Genomic DNA, 21,423 nt, shown 5'->3' on the forward strand with positions numbered 1-21,423 from the left:
TGCTGAGCCACCCAGGTGCCCCTGTAATATTTGACGATTTTTAGAAATCACAGATATCATTGTCTGTTTAGACAGATTCACACACCCATACCCAGATGTGTTCATACTCAAGAAAGGCTGTCCAGTAAACATTCTGTGTAACTCCTCAAGGTTGCTGCAACTAAAAAGTACCAACAGAGTTTTCAGGGCTCCCAAATGCATTTGATTAAGGGTGACCCAGGTGTAATGGAGAAGATTCTCCCTCTCATCTACCACCTCCCTAACCCCCAGCACAGCAGAAAGACAAATCTGCCAGTGTTACATCTGCCGTAAGTATTTTTACTCCTAGGTATTTTTAATCACCTCCTACTACCACCCCTTTGCCTAAAAATGCCCTGAAGATAAGGGAAAGGCTTATAGACAATCACTGACCACATGTTCCCTTTTCTACCTCAACATGGTCTTCTGGTACAGAGGAAGATTGTTCACTTCGCTCAGAAAATAAAAACCAAAACCATGGGTTATCAAAAAGCATTTATCCCTTTAAAACCTTTTTCTATTTCAGTTGGCCTTTTTATTTCAAAGATCACCTTATTTGATTCTTAAATATTCAAATGAATGTTCGTTTTCAGGGAGATTGAGTAAAACAGAGTTCATTCCTTCAGGAATTGTCACAGTTCCTTTAATTTTTAGCTCATTTGTTTAAGTCTTTCCTAGGACTTTCTCTCCCCATTAATTGCATTACACATACCATTTGCTGCCCTTGCCACACCCTCTTAAATTGGAAGTTTCATCATACTACCCAACGGCCCTTTATTTGGGCGGAATTCCTCTACAAGCAAAATTTAATAGATCACAACAAAAGCCATGGTCATTCAAAATCAAGAGGAAAATCAGACTTCTGAGACTGTGTAGTACCACTTCAAAAGCTCCAAGACTGGGCCAAGACGTGCCAGGATCATATTTCATTACTTTAAAAGAAGACTATATTCCCAACTCCACCAAATAAAGCATCATTCATGCCTGCTACAGAAGATAATTTAAGGAAGAAAAGGTTATTTTGCCATCTTTCAACTTTTCACAATCATCCAAGTCCCTTCCTCTCTTCCTCCATTTCCCCTTTCCCACCCTCTCCCTCACTACTGCTTATTCTCCACTCTCAGAAACTTTTTGTGAGGCCACTGATTCCCAGTTTGGGCCTGGGTCCACATTCCCCACCTCAGTGAAACTTCAGAGCCTTCAAATCCCTGAAACTGTTCTAGAATTTAAATTCCTTCTCAATATAGAAGACAGTAGGATACCTCTCCGTTGCAACCTGGACTTCTAACTTCTCTTCTTGAAGCAGCCTTAGGGATACATTAGTTATTTGTCATTGGTTTGGCCCCAAAGATGATCTTCTAGAGCATAATAAGTCAAATTATTTCCCTGCGACCATGATGTAGCTTTCTGGAGCGGGATGTTGTCACTTGAAGCCCATATTGGAACACATGTGGCTTACTGGCTGAGGACTCCATAATAATAAATAGCACTTGGGGTGCCTGGGTGGATCAGTCCGTTAAGTGTCCGACTTCAGCTCAGGTCATGATCTCACAGTATGTGAGTTCGAGCCCTGCATCGGGCTCTGTGCTGACAGATCAGCCTGGAGCCTGCTTTGGATTCTGTGTCTCCCTCTCTCTCTGCCCCTCCTCCACTGGCACTGTGTGTGTGTCTCTCTCAAAAATAAATAAACATTAAAAAAATAAATAAGAATAAGAATAAATAGCACTCATTAAGACAAGTTGTTTGAAATACTGGGTAATCATGGCATGCTTGCATATGTAAGAATAACATCAAAGCATCTCTCTCTGTATCTGTCCTTCCGCCAAATAAAATGATAGGCATGAAATCAAGAAAAGAGAGTATTATTTATCTTTCATTTAAGTTTTTCAACAAATATTTATTGAGTATCTACTACATACAGGCTCTTGACAAAAAAAAAAAAAAAAAAAAAAAAAGCAAACCTACCCCACTCTGGGGCAATGGTACCAGTGCTTTACCTGTGTACCTGGTATGCGGCCCTCATACACCTCAAGGTTCTCTGTGTACAAACTTGTGCAAATGAATCAGAAAACTACTGCTAGAAGCCCCAGTATTATCTACCCACCAACAAAATAACCTGTTCTGAGAATTGTGTTTCTTTTGAAATATTTTTATAGGGAATCAAAATTAAAGTTGAGTTTCTACAAAGAAAAGTTCATCATTTTTGCGATTATTACTACGTTCTTCTTAATATTACAAAAAGTAGAAGTATCATTCAGTATCACCTTGACTTATTACAAAAGCACCTAGAAATATAGATAAAAATTCAGCAGATAGTATATTGTTATACACTTAGGACCCAATCAAAACAATGGAAGGAAATGAACCAGTTGGCAGCAAAGAAATAGGACATAGGGATAATATCAATGTTGGGAGAGAAAGTCCACATATAGAAGATTCAGTTTCCAAAGAATGAAAGTAATTCTTTAATTGCTTCTGCATTAATCAAATGCTTATTAGAGGACCATATTCTTTTTTCTCACAACATGTTGAGTTTGTGAAGAAAAAAGAGGATGCAAATGTTAATTTGGCATATGGAAAATATGTTTGGTAAGAAAAAGTTAAAAGTCATATAGCCTAGCAGAGTGTTAATTTTAAAGGTTCAAGCAGCTGGGGCGCCTGGGTAGCTCAGTCGGTTAGGTGTCCGAAGTGCTGACAGCTCAGAGCCTGGAGCTTGCTTCAGATTCTGTTGTCTCTCTCTCTCTCTCTCTCTCTCTCTGCCCCTCCCTGGCTTGCACTCTGTCTCTCCCTCTCTCTTAAAAATATACATTTAAATAAATAAATAAATAAATAAATAAATAAAGGTTCAAGCATCTGAAGAACCCTTATAATAAGATGAATCTCCTTTTAGACATGTTAAAAATTAAATGCGAAAACAAGCTTTCTGTCTCTGAATTGATATTTTAGGGACACTTGGGTGGCTCCGTTGGTTAAAAGTGTCTGGCTTTGGCTCAGGTCATGATCTCTTGGACTGTGAGTTTGAGCCCCACAGCCAGCTCTGTGCTGACAGCTCAGAGCCTGGATTCTGCTTCGGATTCTCTGTCTCCATTGCTTTCTGCCCTTCCCCTGCTTGCTTGCTCTCTCCCTCTCTCTCAATCTCTCTCAAAAATGAATAAACATTTCAAAAAATTGAATTGATATTTTAAATCCACCTAAAAAATAGAACTTTTCCATTTATGGTGGAAAGGAACCGACAAATAAATATGTACATATATAGTTATATTTATACACAAACATAGACACACATTTGCTGTACGTGTGCCCACCTCCCCAGCTCTCCTCTCCCACCCTAACACCCATCAATGCAGTGATAAAAGGAGTACAGTGAAAGCTGTAAAATGAGATGTCATAAAATCTTACTAATCTTGTTTAATTATAGGGTCCATATTTCTAGGTTAGTGAACATTCAATTGCTAAAATATTTTAGAGAAATTAAATCAGTTGCATTCCACTCAAGTATATGTAACCACTATTGATGAAGTAATTACAAGGAGCTATCTTGCTGGTTATAGAAATTCATGTGGAAACTATTTCCAATTAAGAACAGATATTTGCACGAACAGAGTAGGATAAAAAGTACTTAAGACAGTTTGCATTATCTGCCATAAGTGAAATATGCCGCTTATGATCTTATTTGCCTCATGAATGAAATTTATTTCTTATAAATTTTAATATAATACAGGCTAAGTGAGATTTTTCTGTTTTCCATACTAGTTAAGAAATCCATAGTTTGAGGGGTACCTGGGTGGCTCAGTTGGTTACGTATCTGACTCTTGACCTCAGTTCAGGTCTTGATCTCTGGATCATGGGTTCAAGCCCCATGTTGGGCTCCATATGTGGAGCCTACTTTTAAAAAATCAATAGTTTGAGATAGCATCTGTAATTAAACTTTTTTTTCTAATACTGAAGCAAGGTGAAAACATTTGAGAATGAGATGCATTAAAAAAGTGAGCTTTACATAGGTAATCAATAAATAGCTGAAAATATTAAATTATAGCTATAGAGGTGTATCATATCTGTACTAAAAACATCATTGAGTAACACGTGCTAAATAGGAGATTTGGTAGTTGTTGATGTAATTCCAGATCAGAGTTTCATTTTTTCCCCAATAGAACAACAAAAAAGAAAAGAAAGAATGGGCTGTGGTACAATGAGAATTAGACATCAGAATCAACTAGTGCATAAAATGATGAAAGAGATTAGAATAGTCTCAATGTTTCTTATATAATCAATCACTGCAAATGTGTCAGCAAGTATGAGGCATCCCCTTCTGTCAATACAACCAAGTAGACAATCTGGGCTAGGCAGGAAGTACAGCATAGGCAAACATGGCTATCAACACTTCTTTCACTGTCTCAGAAGAACAAAATTTGGAGACAAGTTCTTGGAACAAATGGAAATTTATCCAAATGAAAATCAAATGATAAATGCCAAGAGAATATTCTTTCCTTGGAATTCTTTCAGTTCTTCAGCTTAACCAGCTGGAATGAATTTTCAAGTAGCATTTTGTTCAGCCTTTTGAAATGAAGGACTTTTCTGTTAATTGGAAAGCTATATTTCATCAAAGATGAAGACAGTGCTCTTGGCTTAGTGATTCTCTTTTTAAAAAAATAATAAGAGAGAGAGAGAGAGAGAGAGGGAGGCATTTGGTAGATATTTACCCTCAACAAATTCCAGAACATGTATTTCAAGTGTGAAAGACTGAGCTGTGAGCCTATATACATACCTAACTAAAGAAAACTGGGGAAAATTCAAATACCAGTGTTATTCTAAGCTCTGCATGAAAACTCGGTATTATACTGTGCTCCCTCCTGAGAGGAATATGTAAGGACAGAAAAAAAAATCAAATGTTATTAACTCTCAGAATCAAATATTGATACAACTGACGTTTTTGGTTTTCTAAGGTAAATGAATTGCATAAGGCAACAAATTTAAGGATTCTTTATTCTGTTACTTTAACATGTGTTTTGAGGACAGGAATAGCATGATTGTCAACTCAGAAAGATTTAGAGCAAGAAAATAAAATTAACCAGGAAAAAAATATTTAAGACTCAGATTTTCAACACAACCTACACTTTAGACAGTACTTGCAACTTAATTGTTGATTAATGATATGTTAAATACACATTTAAAATTTAAATTGACACAGAATTAAGCAAACTGATTTATCACAAAGCATGTGAAAAGTTCTTCAAAGGAGTTAATTATACTGTAATACTAAAGAAATAATGTTTCCAGCCTTCTTAAGGGAATCCCTCGATAAGCAGTCTGAATGACAATTATGTATTCTGTTTTATAATAATTTTATAAGAAAGCCTATTTATGATGCTATTTATATACTTTAAGTCTGGCAATATGCGTATTATAGGAATGATCAAAGAGGTTATTTTACTGTTTTTTAAAAATATTTGAATTGCTGCAATAGATTTTTTAAAGAATGATGTGAAAGAAATATTTGACATAAAAATTCCTTAGACTCAGACATATTTTGTACCTTGACATATAAGCTGATGGTCTATAGCAGCAGGCAGCATAAGCCTCAGATGGGCAATGAGGAGAGAATTGTAAAAAAAATAAACTCATCAACTTTTTTGAAATAGTCATTAATATTTGAGAAGACTGGTCTAAACTGAAAATTTCAGAAAGGACATTTAGCAGTGCAACTAGGCAGGCTTCAGTCATTTTTTAAATAGTGGAGCCAGCCATACCATTATCTAAATTTCTAAAGAAAGCAATATACACATTAATCCCCCTATTATAAGTTTATAAACAGTATATAAAACCACCAAAATATTATATGCAGAGTGATTTTTTTTCCTTAAGAGACCAGTTAATATTCATTCCACAAACTGGCCATGAATTTTACAGTAAAAGTAGTGAACTAAATTTGACTGAATTTAATAGGTGAAATTTACCAGCACACCCTTTGACAATAAGTGAAAATCAGAATAAGTTTACATGCTTATCCAATAGATACAATTTCATAAGATCCAAGATCTAGTTCAAAACATATTATACAAACATGCTTAGATCAAGAAATTTTCAACATATGAATTAATGTGCGTGATTTAGTTTCCAAGAGTTTTATAATCTAACCGAATGTGGTGGGTAGAATCTCAAAGAGATTTTGCATTGAAAGAAAACAACAAACAAACAAAAAAGAACATTGCAAACACTAATTACAAATGAATTTTAATCAAAAGGTAGTTGATTCAAGAGAAATAAGCTTATATAAAAGAATACTAAACTTAAAGTAGTTATGTAAGTGAAATAGTTATAGAAATTGTAATGCCCTACTATGTTTTTTTTAATATTATAAAATTAAAATATAAGATACCTTTTACTTTCATGATGAGTAGGTTGTAAATATTGCAAATAGTAAAAAAAAATCTTTGGGTGCTTTCTCCTTTGCACTTTTAACTATTCTTTTAACACTGATGATTTACAACCGGAAGACATTTTAGTATGCATAGTATGCAATATCCAGTATCTTTAACAGTTTGTTTTGGACTCTAGCTAATGTCCCTCTTGAGTGCAAAGAGTCCAGGCTAAGGTTCTGGTCAGCAGAAGGAATGAGATGGAATGGAGTTACCTTGGGTGAAAGGGCCGTGGAAATTTCTGTCAGCACATAGAGCTAAAATTCAAAATTTCAGATCCTGAATCTTCAGTGAGTGATGAAATTACTTAAACAACAGAGGGAAAAACTGTCAAGGCAAACTGAAAATAATCAATTCCTAAGGAAAGTATTCGATTTCACAAAAGAAAGTTTATTGTACTAAAGCAGATCATGAAAATAAAGGTTCTAAAAAATTGTGATTTTAGATATTTATGATGTTTGCTATAAATAAAATGATTTATATTAGGACTGCATTCATGCCTTACTGGGATTTTTAAACTTAAATCATTAGAGTTTCTCTTTCTCCCTTTTGATATTGAGTGTAACAAAATATAAAAATCTCTGATAATTTTATTAGGATTTCAGAAATGTAGCAGTGGTAGTTTAGAGGTAAAATAAAGTTTCTAAATAAGATATAAATGGCATAATATGTAAATAATTTCCAAAACCCACAGTACTACATCTTACATTTTTGTGACTGGGAAGGTGATGGAAATACTGAAAAATAAGTAAACTGTAGCAGTAAGAAAGAAGGAAGAGAGGCAAGAATGTGGTGACTGGATGGTGCTGACATAAAACATCTCTTTCAAAATGCTGTTAGGATCTGATGAGCAACTTGCTGCTCAGAATTCAAATTACAAGAGGTTAAGAAAGTATACTCTAAACCATAATTTCTATCAAACTCTCTGTTGTGTTTAGTCCACACCCTTTCCTTTTTTTTTTTACTCAGTAGCTTAAATATGAACTAAAACAAGGATGCCGTGCCACAGTGTGCTCTGTTAAGATGTGATGGGGGGCAGAAGAGCACTGTGGTTAAGAGCCTCATTGTCCTCAGTGTTAGATGGAGGTTATAGTAGAGTTTTTAGACCCAACACTCTCACTTAGAAGTGTGCCTGGTATGTGTAAGTGTCCATTAAACTTTAATTATCATTACTCTTACTATTTTTAGAAATAGACAGCCCTGTCATTTTCACCATGGTTACTGCAACAGGCTAGTAATTGGGAGTTACTGAGCAAAGAGGGTAGAAATACAAATAACCTAGCCTAAGAAAAGGTGAGGGAGTGAGGAAGGTCCCTCTGAAGGGGTGACATGTGGGCAGAGAATTAAACACAAAGTCTGAGTTAGAGCAAGGGATGTAGAAAGTGCATTCTAGTAAATGTATCAAATACATGGGGTCAGTAAACATAGTGGGTTCTGGTGAGTAAAGTGCAGGAGTGAGTAGGAACCGAAGTATGAGGCCATTAAGAAACTTAGGTTTATCCCTTTCACCTCCTAAAATTTATACTCAGTGTGTTACAGTCAGAGCAATCTTGTTTCTGAATTCCCAAAAAGAATGCAACACAAACAGATTGCATCTCGTATATTAGTCCTTTTCGAATGGTGGGAAAATGCTATTTCAGTCTTAATATGTTTTAATGATCAGAGCTATCTTTGCAAAAATGGTTCAAGGTAATTTCCCAAATTAACAGCATTTGGTAGAGTCTGTAATGCTATGCTAAATTATTTTTCTGTGAATAATTAATCAGAAGCATCTTGGAAGTTAAGTAGAAATGCAATGAAATTAATTCAGGTATTAAACTAGAGAGTAAATAATTCAGGTAGCTTTAAACTTCAGTTTGGATAATTTAAGTGCCTATTTTCAAAAAGCTATCCATTCCTTTATATTTTCACTATATTTGTTATAAACTCCTAGGTTAAAATAATAGCAAGGAAATGAGTATTCCAATTTATTTTTTAAAAAACAAAAGATGAAAGGTTTGAATGTATTTCTCAAGTTAATTCTACTTGGTAATAGTACAGCTGAGAAGGTCTGACTTTCAACCTGTTCTTTACCACTGGGTCAGGCTGTCCTGTGTTGGTATAGCTCACAATTCAAAAGCCTTTAAATATGTATCTACCTACTAGATCATAATTGCCGAAGAAGTAATACTATAGCAATTTCCCCTCCTCTTCAAAATTCCCCCAGTGATATATTAACTAAAAAGAAAAATATTTGGAATTTCCATCCTCTATGCATAAAAGTAAGGTCAATTCTAGATTTATAAATCATCAGGTTAACCCCATTTTCACATCATTTGTGCTTTTTTAAGGTATAAAACCATGCATTTCCAATTGAACTTCATTCCACACCCAATAATGAGAAAAGACCTAGAAATAATAAACTTTATATTTTAATGGGATATTTACTTAATTGGTTTTAGTTATAATAATTGATATTTAATCCTCAGTCTAGGGTGTGGGATACATTTTTAGCTTTTTGAGAAAATTTTTAACAGCTTGTCTTGGAAGTGAAGCTCCATAAAGCTCAATGGCTCCCCTTAGTGATGTCTTGCAAGAAATTCACCAAGAAGCCACCTTCATAAAGACCTCTGCACAGACATTTCTAAACATTCAGAAAATTGTGAATTAATATTCACAATTTGACTAATTCTCAACAAATAACTCCCATCTGTGATTCTGGGGAGACTAACTTTTTTATTTATAACCCTATTACATTTTAAAAGGTAATTGAGCATTTTCCAGTTTTCATTTTTCACTTGGAACTTAAATATGTAATACAAAATTTAGGAAAAATAATTCAGGCCCATTTCCTTTTCATTCTTTTTTACATGTTTATTCTTTTTAGCTCATATTTCTATTTGAACGAGTTTTTATTTTTTATTTTTTTTTTTTTAATTTTTTTTTTCAACGTTTTTTATTTATTTTTGGGACAGAGAGAGACAGAGCATGAACGGGGGAGGGGCAGTGAGAGAGGGAGACAAAGAATCGGAAACAGGCTCCAGGCTCCGAGCCATCAGCCCAGAGCCCGACGCGGGGCTCGAACTCACGGACCGCAAGATCGTGACCTGGCTGAAGTCGGACGCTCAACCGACTGCGCCACCCAGGCGCCCCTGAACGAGTTTTTAAAAGACAGTCTGCAACTAATTTTCATTTTGTATCTACGTGTCTATTCCAGATACACCTAACCAGAAAACGTGCCTTAAAAATTAGTAGCTATAGTATGTGAAAAAAACATACTTTATATATAAGAAATTAAATGAGAAACCATGAGATGTGAAATAAATTCTAAGAGTATACATTTAGGCAAATTGGATCTCCTCTTGGTCTACAGCTATGGTTCTTTTTTTTTTTTTCAAATTTTTAAAATTTGTTTTTATTTATTTTTGAGAGTGAGAGAGACAGACCATGAGCAGGGGAAGGGCAGAGAGAGAGGGAGACACAAAATATGAAGTAAGCTCCGGGCTCTGAGCTGTCAGCACAGAGCTGGACACAGGGCTCAAACTCACGAACTGCGAGATCATGACCTGGGCCGAAGTCGGACATTTAACCAACTGAGCCACCCAGGCGCCCCTACAGCTATAGTTCTTAATTATGGCTGCACATCAGAATAAACTAGGAGTGAACTTATTATTCACTATAGGTTCCTGGGCCCATCATAAGAGCTACTGAATCATAAACTCCAGGGGTGGGGCCTAGGAATATGTATTTTTCAAAGTCACCTATACTTGGAAACCTGGTCTGCAGAAGGCCCTAGGAGGTGCTTAGATAAATGACTATATTATTTCTGTATTAATAAGAAATAATTTCACTATCACAAAAACATCAATCATGTATTCAATTACATGGTAGTGGTTTGCAATGAAATACTAAATAACACGTGGCTAGAATGGTCTGCAGAGAGATTTTAGGCACTCTTAAAAGTTAAGGCTCAAAAATAAATACCTTTCACTGCCTATACTCCCTCTATGGATTCTAATTACTTTCAAAAGTGTCCCTGAAATAAAAAAAATAATGTCACATGTCAGAGTATCCCATTGGCCTTTTGTAAACTAGTCACAGAAATATCCAAACTCTGCCTTGCTCTCAGATTCTGATTCTTGCCCTTTTCCAGTTTTCAGTATCACTGATCCTCAGGACTAACTCCCAACATGGCAGTTGAGTCCAGTATATCGTTCCAGCTTCTCTGAGTAATGTCCTATATATAGACTCTGATCAAACCAAGGAAGTCTACTTTTTTCAGCTCCCCAGATTCATCATGTCCTTGCATGCCTTCATTGACAATATTGTTCACTGCCTGACATGCCCTTTTTCCCTCCGTGGCCTGGCAAATGCTCATTCATTCTTTAAGGCTCAGCTGAAACATCACCCTGTCTGGGGAGTTTTCTTTCGATCTCCGTTGGCAGAGTTCAGTGCTTTCCTTGCTGTGCTCCCAGTAGGATCTTGTTCATGCTTCTCTCTATTTTAGCATTAGCTTGTAACTATAATTATTATGCCTGTCTCCATATCTCATTAGTGTCCCCAGGTTTTAGTGCACATTTTGGCATGGAGTAGAGGCTTAATTCATGTTTGTGTAATGAGTTAATAACATTAGCTTTTATTTCACCCATGATTAATGTGTGCCCAGCACTATGCTAAGTTCATTGTAAGTATCTCATGTAATCTTTACAACATTTAGTAGGTAGTAATGATTATCCGTATGTTAAATATCAGAGAGCTAATCCTGAGAGATACCAACAAATTGTCAAAAGCCACACAACTCGTTGGTGACAGACCTAGAATTTGAACACTGTGTTTTTCTGACTTTAAAAACACCATTGTTAAACAAATGTTTGCACCATAGTGCTTCTCTGCAAAGGCTCAGAATGTGCTCGATTGCTAATAGCAATTTCTCTTGGACAGTGTCTATCTAACACTGCCCTCATACCTGGAACATCGAGGGATGATGAACATTCTTTTAATCATGAGAGCCCTCTACAACCCAATTCCATTGCCTGTGTGCATGTGTATACATGCCTAAGCAGTGAATGACAAAACACAAACATATACGTAAGATTGTGATAACTGGAATGCCTAGTTTGCAAAATTATCCAAAAAGAAAAAAAGTATAAAAACAACTATTGATCCCATCAATAAAAAGTCAGCAGAATAGAAAAGAAGTCCCCTTTAATGAAAACCTTACAAAATTTCCCCAATTGCACGTGATTTTTAATGGACTACAGCCACTCTTCTGCATTTCTATTTTATTTCTTGGACAAGAAGAAAATATATTATTTATGCAAAAGGGTAGTTAGTGTTTCCAACCACTAACACATGGCGCGTAAAAAATAATAATCCCATTCTTCTATTGTGCAATCACCCTTTGTTGGGCAACAACAATGTACAATGTGCTAGTTTCCTGTTGCTTTACTAGAGCCTCCCCTTACACTCACCGCCCAGACGAAATAGTTATTCCTTGGATAATAAAACTATAATACTGAGTTTCAAGCTACTTCCAAAAATGTGTCTGCCTGTCTTAAGAAATAATCATATCAGTTTGCTAATAAGCAGAAATACACTGTAAGTTGAGTATGTTGTCACATGTGGCTAAAAAACATACAAATCAATCTGTAACCAAGAAAGAAACAATATATTTCTTATGTATCCAGAACATTATGGTTAAGATCACAGCTGTAAGATGTTGGACCATCATCAAGAGAACAATGTCAAACACTGAACTTTTGGATAATTTCCATAAAAATTTTGTTTGGGGTCAGTAGTTTTTATGGAATTCTGGAATGATTTTCACTGACCATTTTTTTAGAGTTGAACTTGAACACCTCCAAAATGCTCCTCAAATGGAAATATTATGTAATCTAACCTTTGCAGCCATGTCCTTCTGAAAACCAAGCACATATCATGAAAACCAGCATTTCTTTCTTTCAGTTTGTACAGTTTCATGAAAATTACATTAGGCTACATATTTAGGAAGGTAAATTTACTCTTCAGTTTTCTCTGTTTTGTTACCAAGTTCCTGTCAGCACTTCAAAGGTGTTAATAATTAAAGCCAGAATGAGAAAAAAACAAAACCAAACCTGGATTCCTTCCACCAAAATTTTATCAATCCAGCAATATTCTTTTAAGTGAAAAGAACAATGGAATTGGTGAATCAGTGTAGAACTAGCTCAGCTCTAGCCATAATATTCAACTCTTAACATTTTTTTGTTCATATCCAAAACAATTTGACTGCCTTACAGTGGTCTGAATTCTCATTTTTGTTAACTGTCTTTAAAGTTTAGAATTTGGAGGTGCACTATGTCGAGCCCAATGAAGCAAGTTTTCATAAAGCAGTTGGAAGGTTTTACAAATATAATCTCAGACAAAGCTAGTTGTGGCCTAAAATCATTAATCCAAGGAGGCTGTGTTGGCTAAGGATATATATGCAGTATTAATAATATTGCTCCCTAGGATTCTGTAACCAGAGCTCAAGGAAAAGAAAGCCAAACCACTGAATTCAATATCTGCAGCCTATTTCAGGACATGAAAATATTTTGGTTCTCTCATGCAAATAAAGTCTCCAAAATACTTTTATCCAAAATGATCCTTTGTAGACAGATACTAATTGCAAATGTTACACGTCTCAGTCTGTGGGGATATACATTATCAGGATTTGTCCCACATCAAGGAATTAGTAGGTTCTTAATTTTCATTTCCTATGATTTTGATTTAATTCAGTACTTTCTCATTGGGATATATGTAGCAATGGATGTTACTAACCCCATTCCCCGGAAATTATTTTGCACTTTAGAATATATATGTATGTATGTGTGTGTATCCATATATATAATGTTTACATGATTATAAAATATTTAGTTAATTTGCTGTCCAGAAATAAATAAAAACACTCTATCCAATTTGGTGCAAGTCTCATGCACTTTGCTCAGATTACTCTCTTCCCCTAAAACTCTCAGCAAGTTTCCAATACCAACAGAATGAAACAGTTTTCCACCCTGGCTCCAGTCTACCTTGCAGTATGTCTTCCCACATCAAAACCTTAATATCATGTTGGTTCCACTTTTTAAAATGCTCCATACTGTGAATATGAACTAAATCTATAGTTCAGACCCAGTTCAAGGTCAGAGACCTCCATTGAATCCAGTGTATATCCAATAAATATTTGCTCATTTGATTGATAGAGACACAGTGTTCCTGCCCTTGTAGCTTATACCATAGGGTTATTGACAAGTTATAGTTGCCACCACCCCTGCATGTAATTGCAAAGGAAATTAATTTCAACATATAAACATTTGTGTTGAATTAAGGTACAGTTATCCTGGTTATTTGCGTATTTGTTATGCAAACCAGTTTTCTTTTAGTAGATGGCATGCAGTTATATCAGCAGACTGCAAATATGTAACTACTACTTGGAAAAATTTAAATACAAAATAGTGCCTTAAATGGGAGCCCGATAGCAAAATACACATTAAAATTTTCTTATATGGCAGGAATGTATTCAAAATTTTATATGAAATATTCAAAACTATAATGTATATTACCAACTGTAGAACCCTCTAAGACTGTTCAGAATTATCATATATCCATTGCTTCCTTATATTTTGTACTTCATGTTTACATTTCTTAAAATATAATACAGACTTAATCGAAAATAGTTGAGTAATTTAAATAGTAATTTGGGGTCGCCTGGCAGGCTCAGTCAGTTGAGCGTCTGACTTTGGCTCAAGTCATGATCTCGCGGTTTGTGAGAGCAGGGCCTGTGTCAGGCTCTGTGCTGACAGCTCAGAGCCTGGAGCTTGCATCGGATTCTGTGTCTCCCTCTCCCTCTGTCCCTCCTCCCCTCACACTCCATCTCTCTCTCTCTCTCTCTCTCTCTCTCAAAAATAAATAATAAAAGCAAAAAAAATTAAATAGTAGATATTTAGTATCTGTGAGTACAATATGCAACAGAGAAGTTTAACTCATTTTTTAAAACTTAGAATAACCAAAGAGAGCATAGTTGAGTATATTTTCTAAAGGTGTATTCTTTTATTTTAGGAAAGAAAGAAAGGGAGAGGAAAAGAAAAAAACTTAATAAAGAAGAAAGTAAGGATGCAATACCTGATAACAAAGGTCTGGAACCCAGCAGAGAAACTCCAGAACAACGAGAAAACAAAGACAAACAGCAGCAGAAGAAGCGAAAGGTCCAAGACAAACAACAGAAATCGGTATCAGTCAGCACTGTACATTAGAGGGTCCCATGAGATTGTTGTAAACTCATGATGCTGCTATCTCAACCAGATGCCCAGGACAGGTGCTGTAGCCATTAGGACCACAAATGGACAACGTGTCAGTTACTGCTCAATCTAAACAACATTCCAAATAGTTGCTATAGTCTTCATACAAGCATAGTTAACAACAAAGAGCCAAAAGTTCAAAGAAGGGATGTTTTCAAATGGTTATCTTACATGCTTCTGTGCATTCCTGAGAGACAAAAAATCTTGTACATAACTATCAATAGGCTATAAGATGTAACAGCGTAATGATGACATCTGGAGAAGCACCATCTTTTCCCTATAAAAGTAATTGTTCAAGCTATTGCTTTAAGAAGCGAAAGATAGTTCTGCAAATTCAAAGATGCAGTATCCCTTCAAAGTAATATAAGAGATCAGGGAAGAGAAACAGCCTTGTTTTGTCCAGGAGATCTAGAGAGTGCTCAGATACTAGGGCCTGGCATTTGGAATCATAGAATTTCTCAGCACAGAAACAACCGTGTTAAGATTGGTTCTATTGCCCTCACCCTGTCCTTCTGCAAGAAACATGAGAGTGTACACCAGAGTTAAGAATACCATATGGGATTGGAGAAAGGCAAAATGTGGAAGAAACCATAGCATTGGAGATGATTTCTGTGCTTTACAAGACTGTGAAGTGTTGTGATTACTGGGAACAGGTCTCCAATCTATGTCAGCACTGTGTGGTTCAGCCTCTGCTACCCCTCGGGTTATATAAGTCTGTAAACATGTACCTATAACTTCCACAAACAAAATCATACCTATTAGAAGAAAATTCTGATTTCATAGAAAACAAAAGCTAGAGCAAGGAGAATAGAACATGTTTGCAAAGTCATGTGTTTTCTGAGGGAAAAACAATGTTATTACCTGCTTAATGGTCCACCTGGAACTAAAAGGGATACTACTTTCTAACAAGGTGTATCTAGTAGGGGGGAAAGCCACCACAATAAATATATTTGTTGATAGTTTTTAAAGTTTTGTTCATTTTGTTTTATTGTTTGTTTTTATTGGAAAGCTGTTACTCTTACAAACTCGTGAATTAGGAAAGACGATTCTGTATCCTATGTAATTTGAACATACTACATTTCTCAATGTTTGTTTTTTGAATCCACCTTTATGTAAGTACATAGAGATTTACTTATAGGATATTAGGAAATATTTATTCAACTTCTCTCTTACTCAACAAAATTCTACTATAGATGCATAGGCCTCCCAAAATTATTTCACTGCTCCCCATTCATTGTTTAGAAATTAGCATCTTTCCTTGTATGTCAGTTCCTCCTGCATCTTGAACATTTGGCCTTTTCTTCTCCATATTTTCTCAGTCTGTGGATCTCTTTTGGGGATTGAAGTCACCCTAGCTGAAGGCCTCACCAGTGTTTCACAGAGGACACAGCCAGCCCAGGGCAAGAGGAGGCATCTCTGAGCAAGCAGTACAGGAGCTCATGGCCCACCTTAACCTTCTGTTGTAATGGAAGGATGCATGGTTGCTCTGCCCACTACACTGCCTAGTCCTCTAAAGATCATGCTTCCTGAAGAATTGGCAATGAATCTGGCTTCTGGCTGCCTATCTCTGGTCACCCCTTTTCCACCAACTGTACTGTTCATGTGGACTGCTTGCCTTAATTCGTTTTTCATTTCTTTTTTTGTCTTCCAAGATATAAAATTTTTGAATGATGCATTTCTGTTTCTTATTCTGGTGTTTTCTTTTCTAGTCTGCATGAGATAAGTGTTTCAACCAACTAGATCGATTCCCAATGAACAAAATCAATTTTATTTTCAACTACAACTTATATCACCAAGGAGAAATAAAAATGTTCCCACAAAACCATATTAAATGGAAGTATATTCCCATGTTCTAGAACTTTTGGATGGTTTCAGACACCATCTTTGTCCTGTGTTATCTGGTCAAGCTTAAGTTAAGGACAAATTATTTGTGTCTCTTTCTATGCTTATCACATCTCCATTCTTTCAAAAAGCAATTACTGGGAAGGTCTACGCCTGCAAATGAGGTGCTGGAAAATGGTCTAAATTAACAAGGATGTAAAAATTGTGGCAACGACTCTCAAGTCTTCCCAAGGGTTTTGACTCAAGACTTTTACCCCAAGATCCTCCAGAAAACAGCAGATAATCTAAATTCCTGATGCAGCACTTAAATAAAAATAGAATTATCACAAAGGAAAAAGAAATGAAAATTAGCATTAATATGCACATCTTGGGTGAAATATAATGAAGACAAAGATACCATTAATTTTAAATGTACCTGTAATAGGTCTTGAGGCACACGGAATCATTGTGATCTTCAAACTGACAGCCTACTTACCTTTGAGCAAAAAGTCATGATCAACTTCTGGCAAATTTCCCACACTAGTCACAGAACTCATTAGCTTCTGTCCTGATTCTGTCTCTGGGATCTAACTATTGATGGTAATGGATGGCTGGTAAATTCTTGGTTCAAAGAAAATGGAGAGAAAGTGCACAGCAACATAAATCCGTCTATATCAGATCCACACTCTTGGTCTCCAAATTCTGCTTCATAACTGAAGGGTGGTCTCTTTTCTATCATCAAAAGTTAGGTTCTGGTCCCAGGTGTTAACCATTGGCAAATCACCTAAGTGCTCTGGGTTTCTATTTCTTAAGTGCAACCTGAAAGAAGTCAGCTGGAGGTGATCACTGGCAGGGGAGCATGTGACCTCTCTGTTAGTTCAGGGTGATGCCCCTAATGAGTACTCCTCAGTGGTAGTGTTCTTTGGTTCCTCAACTCTGCTTTTTCCCAAAAGTGCACATGTATAGGCTCTTAAAGGATACAGATTGAACTATGATGTTATTGACTTAAAAGTTATTCACATTCCTGGTTATTAAAATATTGAAATGAATAGCACTGAAAAAGAAAAAAAGGAATATGTAAATACAGCTAATGCCAGGAGGTTTCAAGATTTCTCCACAAAGGGAGATCTCAAAAAAAGTAGGACATTCTCCATAGCTAAAGTTAGGTGGTCTGCGTTAACATCCCAGTTCTTTTACTTAACCGGTCATAACCTGTATGACCTTGAGCCAGTTGTATGGTTTCTCAGAGCCTCCATTCTTCATCTGAAAAGTGGAAATGGCAACACGTACCTTGCGAAGTCGTTGGGGAATTAAAAGGTTCATCACTCAGTATAAAATAACTATTCTGTATGTAAATAAATATCACTAAAAAAGTAATGAATGACTAATTTTGGGGCGCCTGGGTGGCTCAGTCGGTTAAGCCTCCGACTTCAACTCAGGTCATGATCTCATGGTCCATGGGCTCGAACCCTGCATCGGGTTCTGTGCTGACAGCTCAGAGCCTGGAGCCTGCTTCAGATTCAGTCTCCCTGTCTCTTTGCCCCTCCCCCGCTCACACTCTGTCTCCCTCCTTCAAAAAAAAAAAAAAAAAAATATATATATATATATATATATTTAAAATGGTCATCACTCAATATAACTATTCTGAATATAAATAAACATCACTAAAAAAGTAATAACTAATTTTGGAGCCCCTGGGTGGCTCAGTCAGCTGAGCATCCGACTAGATTTTGGCTCAGGTCATGATCTCATGATCAGGGGATCAAGCTCCGCAGTGGGCTCTGTGCTGAGTGTGAAGCCTGCTTGGGATTCTCTCTCCCTCTCTTTCCTGCCCTTCCCCCCCCCCCAAAATAAATAAATAAACTTTTTTTTTAAATGTTTACACGTTTACTTTTAAAAAAGTAATGACTACTTTCACAAGTCACACATATAAATCAATTTTATTTCTTGACTAATGATAAGTGATAATATCCATATAAGCGAACACATGTAATAATTTCAAGTTATATATGTGAGAACCACGGAATTACATCAATAATAATAACTAAAAACACAAGTTTTGTCTTGAATCTTCTTAAAACTGAGAAATTACTCACTTTCAAGTATGCATATGTATTTTATCAGTTAGCATAAATAAAGACACCCCATCTTTCCCATGGATATATTCTAATAGCAGAGGAACTGACTAGACTTTTTCAAAACAGTGGCACTATTTCTATACAAATTAGGAGGGAAAAGTCCTCTTTCTTTTTTTTTTTAAACAATTTTTTTTAATGTTTATTTTTGACAGAGAGAGAGAGAGAGAGAGAGAGAGAGACAGAGCATGAGTGGGGGAGGGGCAGAGAGAGAAGGAGACACAGAATCCAAAGCAGGCTCCAGGCTCTGAGCTGTCACCACAGAGCCCGATGCAGGGCTCGAACTCACAAACCGTGAGATCATGACCTGGGCTGAAGTCGGACGCTCAACCAACTGAGCCATACTTTTCGGCGCCCCGAAAAGTCCTCTTTCTAAGGGTGATTTGTTGCTTCTTATAATAGAGTTCATAAAATTGTAGCTTCTTTTGTGCAGCCTTTTACCCTTTGACTAAATTATATTCTGTAATTATCCCCAAAGCAGTCTGAGTGAGCTATTGATCTCCTTTTTTCACTCATATGTGAATTTAAGAAACAAAACAGATGAACATAGGGGAAGGGAAGGAAAAATAAAATGAGATAAAAACAGAGAGGGAGGCAAATCATAAGAGACTCTTAAATACAGAGAACAAACTGAGAATTGATGGAGGGAGGTGGGTAGGGCATGGCTAAATAGGTGATGGGAATTAAGGAGGGGACTTGTGATAAGCACTGGGTATTATATGTAAGTGATGAATCACTAAATTCTACTCTTGAAACCAATACTACACAATACGTTAACTACCTTGAATTAAAAAAAAAAAATCTTAGAAGAAAAAAAATGAGGAAATTGGGGCACAGGGAAGTGTCCACAGTCACGCAAGTAGCAACCAATAAGCCTGGAGATCAGTCTTCGCTCTAGCTGATTCCAAAGCCCATGTTCCTTCCCCTACATTATGTCCCTTTAAAATCACATTTATTATTCCTTCCAAGAATGTCCATGGCACACGTTGTGGAAGTATTTTCCTGTGATCTGAATCAGTACCTCATGAACAAGAATCTAAGAAGTCATATCACAAAGGCCTTAACCAAGGATAAGACTCAACTCTGAATGTGTGTATAAATGTGTGTGTGTGCCTATATCCATGTCTGTCTGTCTTTGCGTGAGCTCCAGAGGGCCTGTGGGCTACCTGGTGGGGAAGTGAATGGGAGCAGGCAAGTATGTTCAGAGGGTAAGGAAGAATGAGAATTATGTGCCATCAGAAAAGACCATAGTTTGAACAGAAAAGGAACAGCACGTCAGCAGGTATGGCTCCTTGGGAAAGTCATGGATTACTGCAGCCCTTTATGACTGTGAACTGATGCTCTGTTTAGTTCTTTCTCTGTTTAGTTCTGTAAGCAGGGTATTTGCCAACATGACCCTCTTTTCATTGAGTTTCTGGTTAGAATTAAAATGATACAGGAAGAAACATCAACAAGTCTTTTTGCTATTGGACCTGCCCTAACAACTTCCTTTAGATAATGCCTCATTTTCTCCCAGCTACTTCAGACAATAATTATCAATATTTTAATTGCCACACCCCTTTTCTTGCCCATCTTGTCTCTCAAGCATTTCAGAGGCCCACATATTCATCATATAAACAGGTTACAAAAAGAATGGAAAGGGAAGGGAAGAGAAAGGAAGGAGGGAAGGAAGAAAGAAGAAAGAAGACAAAAAATAGTAACCATTTTTATTTATAGTCATTAAAATATAGTTTTAAGAGAACCTCAACTAGTAAAAATATTCCATTCACTGGAAAATTGGAAACATGGTAATTTCAGAAGACAGAATTGCATGACCATAAAATAATCTGATATACCAACAGCTTGAAAAATAATCTTATGCTTCTATATCTACAGTTGTATGCAATGAAAAATATTGTTGAAAATTATTTTGAGACCATACAAGATACTGAATCATCTACTGAAGATTAAATTTTATTTTTAAAAATAGAAAATTGGCAAATATGCATTAGACAAAATTTCAAGCTAAGTGGAATAAATAATAAATTTAATTACCAAAGATTTCTGGTTAGTTGAGGTTTAACTGATATACTAGCTTTTATACTATTAATATCAGTTACTATTTTAGTTCCCCCTATCAAATTTCCATCGCAAATGGATTTTAAGTAAGAGATAGATTCTTCAACCAATTTAATAGCTTATTAAAAATTTTATAGGAGCATCTACCTCTATAATAAAATAATACAACACATTTATAAATGTTTTGAAATTATAAACACAATAAATATATAAGCTAATATTGTTTTTAGCCTGTCACTCGCTGCAGCAACAGATTGATCGCCTTTCCTCATTCTTCACACTGTTGACCTCACTGGACACTTTATTCATAGAGGAAATTACCCATATCTTTCCCAAGAAGGAGTTAATAAAAGTACTAATACTTGAGGTGACCACATATTTAAGAATGCAGCATGCAGCCTTTCCTTCTGGCATATTTTTCTTTAACTGTTATCATTGGAACTTTGTCAAAAATGGGGCAGGAGACATCACCACCACTTCACTTCGCAAATTTTGTGGTGCTCAGACATAATAACATAAGCTACTATGAAATTTTTAATCTATACCAGGAATATTTTTGAGTCAGTTGATGGTACTGTGCATGTTCTCTCTCTCCCCAGATCATGCATACTCTTGGTTGTTCCCAACCTCTCAAGAGGTAGGAAATTCTATACCAGCTCAGTCAAGCATTTGGCCATGACTGTCTCA

At 36.1% G+C, this 21,423-nt stretch overlaps 1 protein-coding gene across 1 annotated transcript in view; it reads left to right on the forward strand.

The window, feature by feature from the left end:
• Positions 1 to 15,653, forward strand: part of RSPO3 (R-spondin 3) — an 85,748-nt gene extending 70,095 nt beyond the window's left edge. Inside the window, exon 5 of the mRNA XM_042937405.1 lies at positions 14,484 to 15,653. Coding sequence (XP_042793339.1) covers positions 14,484 to 14,677 — 194 coding nt within the window. The 3' untranslated portion in view covers positions 14,678 to 15,653. The remainder of the gene's footprint in view (positions 1 to 14,483) is intronic.
• The last annotated feature ends 5,770 nt before the right edge of the window (positions 15,654 to 21,423 follow it).

This window comes from Panthera leo, chromosome B2 (assembly GCF_018350215.1).
Source record: "Panthera leo isolate Ple1 chromosome B2, P.leo_Ple1_pat1.1, whole genome shotgun sequence".
NCBI lineage: Eukaryota > Metazoa > Chordata > Mammalia > Carnivora > Felidae > Panthera > Panthera leo.